The sequence below is a fragment of the Cupressus sempervirens genome, chromosome 1 (assembly GCF_028749045.1).
Source record: "Cupressus sempervirens isolate cs-2001-9-10 chromosome 1, ASM2874904v1, whole genome shotgun sequence".
Lineage (NCBI taxonomy): Eukaryota > Viridiplantae > Streptophyta > Pinopsida > Cupressales > Cupressaceae > Cupressus > Cupressus sempervirens.
The window spans coordinates 498686294-498698661 of NC_143118.1; the positions used below are offsets into that span (position 1 = coordinate 498686294).

General features: G+C 33.7%; 1 protein-coding gene across 2 annotated transcripts in view; it reads right to left on the reverse strand.

Annotated features, from left to right (window-relative positions):
- Positions 1-768: 768 nt before the first annotated feature.
- Positions 769-12368, reverse strand: part of LOC149578421 (zinc finger (CCCH-type/C3HC4-type RING finger) family protein) — a 99061-nt gene continuing 87461 nt past the window's right edge. For both annotated transcript variants that reach the window (XM_089829036.1, XM_089829037.1), the window contains 3 exons: positions 1624-1712; positions 1388-1482; positions 769-1263 (listed from right to left, as the gene is read on the reverse strand). In XM_089829036.1, coding sequence (XP_089685162.1) covers positions 1449-1482; positions 1624-1712 — 123 coding nt within the window. In that variant the 3' untranslated portion in view covers positions 769-1263; positions 1388-1448. The remainder of the gene's footprint in view (positions 1264-1387; positions 1483-1623; positions 1713-12368) is intronic.

Genomic DNA, 12368 nt, shown 5'->3' on the forward strand with positions numbered 1-12368 from the left:
GTCGTGGGAAATGCTTTGGTAGACATGTATGCAAAATCTGGGCACACAGGCAAGACATGTCATTTGTTTCACCAAATGCCTCAAAGACATTGCAGCTTTTACACACCCCAACAATTTAACCAAAACTTCAAATTCTATTTCTTGAATCTCATTGCAGTAGTTTTACTTTTATATTTTTATTAATGTTGACATCACATAAAGAGGACTCTGTAATGCAGGGTGTGTGATTTCTGTCATTATAGCGATGAGCATAAACTTATAAAATAAAACCCAGATCTAGACATTTTGTACGTGCTGATTTTAGACTAAGTTTATCTATTCTCTCTTTGGCCTGAAGTCTACAGTTTGAATGTTTTTTGTTGGGTGTGATATAATACCAAATGGGCTTTCCTAAAATGGACAATAGAAAGTTAGAAAGAAGAAAGGTTGAGAAAGGTGCATGGAGAATTGAGGAATAGAAATATGCTAAACAATTTATAAAATTTTCTGTGGTGGCAAGAGATTACTTTAGAACCCTTTGCAAACAATCTTATGTGGCAGCAAGAGATTACTTTAAAACCCTTCGCAAACAATCTTATTGCATTCACATTCAGATTTGTTTGAGGAAGGTGGTGGTGTTTTTTCCTACCATCACCTAAATATAGTGTTAGACTAATCAGCGAATAAATGGAAGCTAGAAAATCCAGTGTGAGACATGTGAGCTTCGGCAGGGCCCATTCTCCCTATTAAATAGCCTATCGGCTAAATATTACAAATGTACCAAATAAAGAAGTTACAACCAAAGTCATTTCATTTCTATACACTACTTGAATCAGGATAAAGATGCCACATTGTGGACTGAACATTTTTAGCAGTTGATCTCAAGAAGAGAAGCTGCCATTTGTGCCTATGAAACAGGGCTGTAAAGAAGAAAACCACACTTCTACCAGTTAATGAGATTGTGTTAAGTATCTAGCTATCCTCAATTAACAATATTACAAGGCATGGTTGTTGCCTCTGCCAATGACAATATTGAAAAAAATTCTTGAAACAGGTGCCATTTATTACATACAAGAATAGCTATCTAAAACAAATTATTGCTGTCAATATGCATTAAACACCACCTTTTGAATAGCGACTTTAAAAGAAAATATGTTCCTTAATATATTGCAATACCGCCAGTTAGTATGTAAGATTCATCAAAATATTTGTTGCAGCCAAAGCGCTAAATTAGAACAAGCTGTGACTGATATTCAGGGGTGTACACGATTTGAAATAAATTACCTGCACAATTTGTCAATTAATTTGTATTGGAAAGAGTGGAAAAAGCATAAGGGACCTATATAAAATGATTGCTGTACTTTTATCATTCAGTCAAAGGCCAGAAAATTACATATGAAAAACTTACACTTTGGTAAAACTGAAGGTAGAGTCTCTGCAATTACATTTCAAAACTTTGACAGGTTTGCTCACATATTTAGTTCTCCTAGAAATTCAGAGAGCCTGATGTGAAAAACAAAATAGATTCGTATCAGAAATTAGTTCCAACTTAACACAAGTCTTCTGACATGCAACAACGGTGTCAAATTTTGGGATACAAGTATACCCAATTTAATTTACTTATTTGTGAATTCATATACATACCTGACATTTTTTGCAATCACTGTACTTCCATCAGCAGTACCAAGATGTCGAAGCTTTACCTCTTCTAGTCTGCCATCCTTGTGTGCATGCTGAAACTCCACAATTATGTGTATGAAATTATCACAAACCAGTTATATAGGCAAATACATGAACTATGTAGACGATAAATTTATTGTAATGTCCCTTTTGGGATCCCCTTGTAATTTGCCCTAAATTCACAAATCCAAAACGAAATAGGAACAAACATGTAGTTAGAGATGTAATTCTTATTTGAATAAGATAGGTCATACAAATATCTGAAGTCTGACTTCTCAATCAGGTTGATCTCTTTGATCGATGTCCTTCATCAGATAGGTTTCTCCTCAGTCTGCTCTCAAAATCTAAATAATACTATTTTATTGTAGCTACTTGGATTAATTTAATATATATCATGTGTACGTATCTTTATCCAATCATGTGTGGTGATTATATTGGCTGCTAAGACTTCCGACAATGCAGTATTTCCTCAAACTTTACTCTGTGATCTCCTTATGGAATTCATTGTAGGTTAGTGTGTTGTCTTTACCAGAATACTAATTCAGATCCAGCGCTAACAAAATAATATCAGTTCTTTTTTCAATAGGGAGTGTTGGGGACTAAACTGCCAACTGAAGACAACTAAATCTCCTTCAATTTGTCTATTTGCTGACTGTGTATATTAGTACTGACAGGACATCAAATATTCATTCCTTTAACCTATGGTGCTGACTGAGACTTATATGCTGACTGAATGAAAAAGCATTCCTTATTCATCTACCTGGCTCTTGTTCGATGAGCCACTCCAATATAATAATAATAGGAAGCATTTTGCTTATTCCCACATGACTGCATCTGTGATGATTTTATCCTATGCCTTGACGTGGAGATGATGAGGAAGCATTTTGCTTATTCCCAGATGGCTGTCTGTGGTGATTTCTTCCTATGCCTTGACGTGGAGATGATTTCTTCTGCTGTAGGATGGAAAGAGTGGATTTTCTTTCCCCTGTAAAACTAAATGCTGACTGCATAAAATATTAATTACTGATCGTATATTCAATAATGACTGGTCTGATCTCTGCAATCTGGCTATTATTGGCTGACTGGATTTACTAATGCTGACAATGTCTAAGTTTTCTCTGTTCCATCCTCCCAAATTGAAGTTTAATTCGCCACTATATATCCTTACAGGAGAATAAGGAGAGATGCAACTCTCCTAAAATACCTTTAGTATTTCTTATTAATAAGTAACTAAGTTGCCGCTTTCGATCCAGGTTTGTAGTCAAATTCGAGATTCGTGCTCCAAATTCGTTGAAAAATTTTTGGGGGTGGGTTCGGGTTCATTCTGGATTTGTCTATACAAAAACATGTTTTCCCTTAAATGTGTGCACATGCAAGCGTGCATGTCTGTGTGTGTGTGCGCGTGTGTGTAAAAACAAATTAGTCTCTACACCACTATGCTAATAGTGAAGCAAAATAGGAAAATACACCACCATATCTATGTTTCAGTTCAATAGTATATTGAATGCATCATTTAGCCATACATGCAACATGACGCAATTGCTTTGTCACATGCATGGAACATATTTCTATATCATCAAAAGATGTGTAATTATCTAAATTTTTGTTTTGCATTGGTTAAAGAATTCCTAACCAAGCTAGATCAAAAGTTAAAGATTCAAATTTTTAGCCCTGGATTCAAAGATATCAAACAGCTTTTTTAAAGAATTCCTCTATAATCATCACTTTGGATTTCACCTATTGTCAATTTGGATTCCACCTATTGTTAATTTGGATTTCCTCTACAAACAAGCTTTCTTTTTCATTCACAAATGAACAAATGACATACAAATCGTTCTTTTTGGCCTTTTTAGTGGTCAATATTAGGGTTTGAAGGGTTGAACAAAACAAATTAGGAAAAAAAACACTTTGAAAACGTCAAAAACATTTGTCCTAAGCAAAGAGCCAAACATCGGAATCGGATGAGAATCGGCAAGGCCTACTGGAATCGTGGATTGCCTATGAATTGCCTATGAATCGGTTACAAATCGACAAGGTGAAAAAAGCCTTGAAATCCAACGATTTTAAAATTGGTGGTTTTTAGTGATTTTTTACCAACTTGCCCATTTTTGGGGCTGATTTTGCCGATTTCTGGAGATTTTTGACAAAATTTGCCAATTTAGGCAATTTTTGGCACAAAAATCAGCGAGCCGATTCACCGACTCACCATGAATTGCATGCCTTAAGTCAGATCACGAAATCGCATGAATCATGACGATTCACGTTACTCTGGCTTTGAGACCAAATTCAGCCCGAGTTTGGTCGCTAGGCAGCAAATTCTTCCAAATTTTGCCCAGGTCCCTCCGACAAATTTTGCAGCAAATTTATGGTGAATTGACAAAGACTAAACTTTGAAGGTTGCTGGAGAGAATTTGGTAACATAGATAACTGATATATTATTATTGTATATAATATATTATTAATATTATTTATTGTTGACTACTATTATTTTAATATTATATTATATTAATAATATATTACTAATTATTATTATATAATCCATTATTTGTATATATTATTAATTATTATTACATAATAATATGATAATGGATTATTTTATACTATTATTTTATTATTTTTTATTTATATACTATTCTATATTCTTATTCTTTGTTATTATTATTATTTTTTATCAGTAATAATATTAGCATTAATATATTAAAAGTCTGAATACATAGTTCATACAATCATAAACAAGTGCATGCATTTTTTTACATTGACGACAACTATCTCAGCCATCATTAACAGACCCTTCTATTAGAGCCCCTCATCTGAACACCTATATGACTTTTTTCCTTTCTGACCTGGCACAATTCATAACTAATCAAAAAATTCATATAGCTTCAAGCCTGAATAATAAACTACAAACTAATATCAAACAACGGAATTCACAAAAACCACATATTACAGTCCCTTTTTCACCATTATTGACTAACTAATCCACTTTAGTCAAAACTAAACTAGGCTTGGTGGAAATATATATTCAAAACAGCAGGCCTAAAAACTCTAAAAACTGCCTATCTACACACACAAGAGAGCCATTATTAAGCTTTGCCTTGAGCCGCTGCCACCATTTGTTCTTGTTGTCTGCCACGGAGTGTGGTCACATCGTGGAACCTAGATTGGGAAGTTTGGTACTATGCCTTCTTCCAACTTCTGCGGCTCCATTTTTAAGATCAACCACAACTCCCAATGCTCCTGCAAATAAGTCTCCTTATCATTTTTCTCCCACCACCTTATGAACGGGATGAACCCATATTTTTTGGCATCTACTTCATCTACAAAACATTCTCAAATATTCATTCCCCACCCTGGCACAACCAATTCTAGGATTGAATTCATGTCCAAAAGCACATTATCATCAAATAAAGAGTGCACAACCCATTTCACCGTATCATCTTCTTTCTCAAATTGCAAACCCCATAGCGGCACCATGGAAACCATGTCGATGTTTATCTTCCATTTCCAATTCTCCTGACTATAAAGTTTCTACAAATTCTAAACAATCAAACTGATATAATGCCTTTCAATAATTGCTGAAGATGATCTTGAATATATCAGACCTATATATGAAGTGTTATTTGGAGTATAACAATTATTCTACAAAATGTTTTATACTTGCTATTAATCGGATAGGGCAATAATGCTAAAAGAGCAGACTGTATAATTTTTGTGTGTCCTTTATCCACATCCTTACCCCTTTCTAAGGGCATGCCTCTTTCCAAGTTGGCCCTCTATATAAACTCTCAATTTATCTTGCCAAGATCGGCGTCTAAAGGAGATTATGATTAGTCAGTAAATATACTAACTATACTACATAAAATAGAACATAATAAGTGCCCCATTGAAGACACTGATTAGGTCATATAAATAATGTATTTAAGAGACATTGACGATCTCCATACTTTACCTGATCTATAGTTCAGACCAGTCATGATTATTAGAGTTGTATGAAATTAACACTCCCTCTTAACATGATAATCATAGAGAGAAATAAAATATCTAGCACTATCAATCAAGATGAATAGGCATAGATTTGTACTCTATATTTATCTGAATCTTCTAAGCATGTAGTATCATTGAACACATGATACTATATCATATTACTATCCTTGTGATATGCCTTATCACTTATACTAGTGATAATAGTATTGCATGGAATGCAGCATACAAGATAAAATTTGGAGAATGATTAAATTTTTCTTTATCAAAGTTGTGACTCATAGGTACTGGTAGGCCTATATCACAATATGTGTTGGTTCCCAAAACCACAAATTGGAAATTTAAGAGCTTGCCACTTCTCAAATAGGACTTCTCAATTAGTTCTGGCCAACGAACGGAAATACTTCTCAATTCCCCTGCACTTCAGGCTCCGCTACACCTAGGCGAGTAGACCTTCTCCTCAAATGCTGACTATCTAGTTCAAGGCTTTTCTATAGCGAATTTAAATTTCTAGAGTTCTCTGACTGGCAAAGTCCTCGAACTCGATCAAAATGAAAACTGGATGCTAGATAATGGTTAAATGTTTTTGTATAATTAAATAATAATTAGTTTGATGCTTATAGAAGGAATATATAGATTTTCTAACTTCAATAACAAAAAGACCAGTGCCTCTGCTTATCCGGGCAATAGAGTCAACTTCAGTGAATTTTAACGTACAATTTTACAATATTCTACGTACTTATATTGCCAACAATTAAATAATCAAGATGCAACAAATCAAATATTTATACAATCTTAAATTAGTCCAAATTGAATTTTAACTCCTCTAGTAGGGAGACAAACTGGATACAGATACGAAAACAATTTAATATTTCACAATATCTGCGATGATCAAATTTAAAATGCTAAATGACCATGTCCACTTATCCGATATTTAAATTGTATACAAAATTCTAGAAAATAATTACAAAGGACGATTCGCCTGTAGCTTAAATCCCCACACCTTTAATAATAAACAAAGAACATTTTATTTTATTATTAAAATAAAATAATAGAATTTATATTACAAAGTCATAATGTAGCCCTTATCCCTCCATACAAGTAAATATAAAATACTTCTTCTTAAGAATATAAAATGTTCAAATCTTGAATCTCGTCTTTTTTGGTTAAATGATCTCCCTTTTATATCTTGGAAAATAAAAGCAACACAACTTTTCAAATTTCAAAAGTTGTGTCTCTCAAATATAAATGGCAGTTTCTCATAACATAGTTATTTTAATCATCGACTCTAATCTTCTTTAATATATCTTTCCCTTGCATATCATATATATTGGAACTATGCATTTTATTATTGATTTGTTCAAAGCTGCTCCCAATAGTTGAGTTGCCGCCATTCGTATCATTGTCTTCAAATTTCCTATTGATTCGATCACTTCTATGAGATGAACTTGTACTTGTTCTTTGCTATAAATATATTCCTACTTGATGGTATGATATTGCCCCTACGTATGGATGATACCCTTCATAAAATGGATTTTTCAAAGATAGATGCGTGGGTAATTTCAACACTCCATTTGTCATTTTATCTTCCACTGTATATTCTACTCTTGATTCATACACTTGTGCAAAGGGTGACAAGGCTCTGTTCTGATAATAACATATTCCTGACGGCATGTTGTAAATTCCAGAATATTCATCATTGCCAATTATCTTTAAACATTTGGAGATTCCTTTTCATTTACTGGATATTGTACGTTTATTAATGATTGCCAATACTAATCAATATTGTTTCACTGATGAACACAGCATTGATATTGACATGATTGGAAACCAATTCACTTCCTTTACCATCAGATTTCTTTCTTCCTAATGGGTTAATGATCTTTGCTTTATATATCATTGGTTTGAGAATTTTAAAATTAATGAGGCACTCTTATTTCTGGCACACTACCGTCTCCATCATGGCTTCAGATGATGGATGCTTATTTGGTTTTCCTCTTCATCAGAAGTCTTATGCTCTCCCACAACAAATATCTTTGTACAATATTCTAATTTGAAAACATCTTTCATGTTTACTTCTATATCTTGTATTGCTTTTTCAGACTTGATGGAACTCTGATTTTTAGAGTCTCCATTTAAGAAATAATGGTGGAGAAGATTGTTTATTGATTATGATATATACGTTTCAATAATATACAAAATGAAGATGGGAATCTTCAGCACCTAAGAAGTGACAAAAGAACATGTATTGGATAACCAACCTGCACCATATTAAGATACATCAGAGATATCATATGATAGTAAAGTGCGGCTGTATCATAAATATCAATAAACAAATGACAGGTTCTCAATGGTTTTGAAGCAATGACTGTCCCAATTGGAATTATTCCTGCAGGCTCTGATAACTCCCTTGTTTGGACAGTGATGGGGGTTAGGGATCCTATCTCTGCTGTATTAGCTATTGTAAAGGGCAGTCTAACAGCAACAGATGTTTTTGCAGTTGAGTGGGTCCAAACTGGTGACATTCACGCAGGTCTTACAGTTGCATATTATGGTTTCGTGAGTGATGTTCTAGAGCTTTCAGAAAAGTACCTAAAGCATTTTGGTACTTTGTAGCTAGTGCTCTTAAATTCTTTTGCTTGCCAAAGTACAACTATGAACTTGAATATCTCCCTGTACCAGAACCAACGACAAGCAATGGTACTGCTGGTGGAAATCTGGGTTTGCAATTGATGTATCAGAGAATCAATCTGATATGTTTGGAAGAAAATCAAATATTGAAAGATTGCCAAGAGCCTCAATTTTATCAAGTATAGATTCAATTCTGATGACACCAAGCCGAATGTCAGCAGATCTTGATGTAATAACAGTGCAGGAATTTGCAACTCCTACTAGACCCCGAAGATTGAAGTCCCGAATAGATAAAGTATGGACAAGACAAAGCACAACAAATGATTCTTCAAGATGTTCATGGGGAAATCCAGTAACTCTTGATCGGAAAGACATCTCTTCTACAATGTCTGATCCTGGACCAATATGGGATGCGGAAGCTCGATGGGATACAGGCTCGAAGTGGGATGCAAAGCCAATATGTGTGAAGCCTCGCCCCAACCCATCGTAACATAGTGATACATTATTATTATTTTGATACTCACGACTCGAGATGTCGAGACATTATCAGATACTTGAACATATTATATTATTTCATGGTGTGTGATGTTTACTTTCAAATGTTTGAGTTCGTCATTTAATGTTTTATGAACATGTATGTTGATGAAGTAAGTAAATGCAGGATTAACAATTTGATTATGAAATTGTAATGATTAATAATATGAGCAGGACAAGAGAAACCCTGATTGATTTGAAAGATGTATGTTTTAATTTATGTGATTTCTTGATACGTATATACATATGTGCATGTGATTTTATGGGACTACAGATGTGTGCAATGAGTGTGTAGGATATTTTAGCCGAGAAACCCAACGGAGGAACGAAACTGATCCCTATGTGCCATTCGTGGAAACCTTGTTGTTCGTAACTTAATTGTATTATGAGATGTATGAATGTATCTTTCCATGATCAGTAAATGCTAATGTTTCGTAACTGTGTTCTTATAGTGTCAACTGACACTCGTGAATTGCTTATGCATTCCAGCATGCTAGTTAGGGTTATCTGTGTAACCTTTGGACCTAAGTCGGACTAAGTTAATGACCTTTACGCTAATTTATTTTTAATCGAGTTTAATTACCCCTAATCTGGATTAGTGCTTAATCTGCATTTTGGAGTTGTTAGATGGTCTTAAATATTCCTAGCATTTGTTTGGTCCCAAATCTATTCCTTAGGCCTTAAAACATGAAATCTTTATACCCAAGGGGTATGGGTATGGGTTGGGGGCATTTTTCACCCCCTTAGCCCCCTTTGTTGACTTTTGAGGTCACTCAAAAAGTTTATTTTTGCCTTAGTGCGAAAATTGAAAGTTGTTACCATGAGTTGAATAACCTCAACTCCACTTAGAGGTTAACCTTAGGTTTGGTTGAGTTAGAAACTCCTAGATTTTTAGGTGAGTGGGGTAAGTTATTGTTTTTTTTGGTGGTTGAGTTTGGATCTTATTTAAAGGCCCTTTTTGGAGTAGTTTTGGTTGTTACCCAATCTCTATTTTTAGAGAGAAGTCTTGGAAGATTGAAGGCAAGGAAGGAAAAGCTCTTCTCAATTTGTTTATTTTACCATAACCTCTTTGTGAAGGTAGGAGTTCTTCATCTCCTTGCTCATGTTGTTCATGTTTCTCATGATGTTTCACGCTTGGTTCATGTTTATGCTATTGTGTTGTTTATTGGTATGCTTGTATGTATGTTGGGTATGCTTGGGAAGGATTGAAACAATGTTTTCTTGAATGCTTTTCTTTCATGTTTTTGTTTGAATTTCGAAGTTTTCTTGTATGGGTGTTTTGGCATTACTCACCCTTGGATAGGGCAAAAGTGGCCAATTTCGGAAAAGATATTCAGTTGGACTCCAACAGTGCAGAGTCTCTTCTCAGAACGAGAAGAAGGAGAGAGGGTAGGGTGTTATGGGCCCCTACCTGTCAGCACAAACCACATATGAGTTTTGGCATGTAAGAATGGAAGAACGGAAGTTCTTGAGTTATAGCCCTGATTGGGTATCTATTTTGGTGTTGTCTGACATCTCTTGTTGGAAAAATTCACCTTTCCCTAGTTTTGATTCAATGTTGAATCCTGTTGTGAAAACCTAGTATGGATATGAATGTCTGATTTTGTCTCCTTGTATGTTTGTTTGTCACCTGGTCAGCTTACGTTCCCTCCACGACCTCAACGATGTATTACAAAAAACGAAATAGGTCCCTTGTTAAGGGCCATGAAGAAAATTTAATTTGATTGTTGAAATTTCGGAATTGAAATCCTATGTAAATTGCATTTAAAACCTTTGTTGTAATGGCAACAACACCGGATTTTTTCCCTGGTTCTTTCCCGGCTGAGCATTTGAATCAGGTTGTCAATAAAATAGTAATTCAGTAATATTGCTTCTCATGAGATCTTCGTATTTTTCTTTTCAATTATAGGAATGAATATCAAAATGAGATAAATGAAGATGTTCAATTATGCAAAAAATTCATTTTTCAAAAATGTTAGGATAAAAAATTTGTTAAAATGGGAACTTGATTTGGCTTCGTGCTTATTAGGAGAAAAGTTGCTCTTGCTTTATTATGTTGTCAAATCATTAAACTCTATGATTAATCTAACTTTTAAAATTTTTAAAAAAAATTATATCCCCCTTGGCAATTTTTAGCATTAGCAATTCTAACACTTGGAAAAAAAATATATTCTTAGAGTAAGAATACTCTCTGTTTTTTGTATGGGAAACAAATTAATTCCCCCTTTGGTAACAGAGAATCTTTAAAGATTCCCTTATATATTCTTGTTGAATAATATAAATAAATTATCAAATGGATGAATAAATATAAAATAAATATAATCAATCAAAACAAAATATTTAACATATTAAACTAACTAATATCTTTTCCTACCAACTTTACTTTTTGCATTAACTACTTCCTTTCATTGGCACCAGCTCTTGGAATGGGCTTGAGAAAATTTGAAACAAAGTCAAAATAAACTTTCACTAGGTGACATCACCCCTGTACTTCACCCTATCCTTTGTGCAGTAGTAAATCACATGGGAGATGCGCTGGAGTTTACTTTGTTTTTTGCTTGAAGTTGCATTGAATGTTTTTCAACCTGCTTTTTTTGCACTTGGGTCGCCATTTCCTTTGGAAGTTTTCATGTGCAAGTTTCTAATAGGCATTAATGCCAAGTGCATGTCAAGTTTTTGTTTAAACACAATGCAAACTTTCTCACTTACCTTTATCGCCCATGTGGGCAAGGGGACTGTACCTGTCCTGGCAGCCTTGTCAGCGCTTGGGAGTGATGGGATGGCCTGTCCCATCCTTATTATATCGCCTGGGTAGCGCTGAGGTAGTCTTAGTGTAGGATGGGGAAGTAAATGTTAGAGTTAGTTTTAGGTAAGATAAATTTTGGGGTATGTTCTAGTTGTTAGTTAGTGTGCATGTTGGTTAGTATTAAATTTAGTTTAGGTCAATGTCTAAGTAAGATTAGTATGTTATTTTTTTTGAAAAGCTTTAAACATTACTTGTTTAAGTAGTTTAGGGTAATTTAGGTTTAGTTAAATAAGTTTGGTATTAGTATATATATTTTAAAATTAAGTTTGAAATTTTTAGTTAATTTTAATTTAGATTTAATGTTAAATTGTATGATGTTTTTATATATATTTTTGATGTTAGCTATTAGTTAGTTTATTTAAATTGTCCTTTCTTTTTTGTAACTTCATTAATGTATTTAAAGTTTAGTAAAAGACTGGACTAATAGACAAGGTTAATTTGTTTTGTTATGTAGGCATATTTAGTTTTAGAATTAAGTTGAGTGTAGTTAGTGATATTCTTTTTTTTGTAAATCGATAAATACTACACTCTTAGTTAATGGTTAGATGTAAATTTAGTTTAGATGTTAAGAAAGTTAATCATGATGTTTGTAAACATAACAAGTTATGTTAGACTAACAGGATAATGTAATTTGTTTTGCGTAGTTAAAATTAAAACCAATTTATTTTGTTGTTTAGATAATTTCCATATATCGTTGAAGTCATAATGTAATAACGAACCCAATGTTGATACCAATTTAATAACGAATATTTAACTA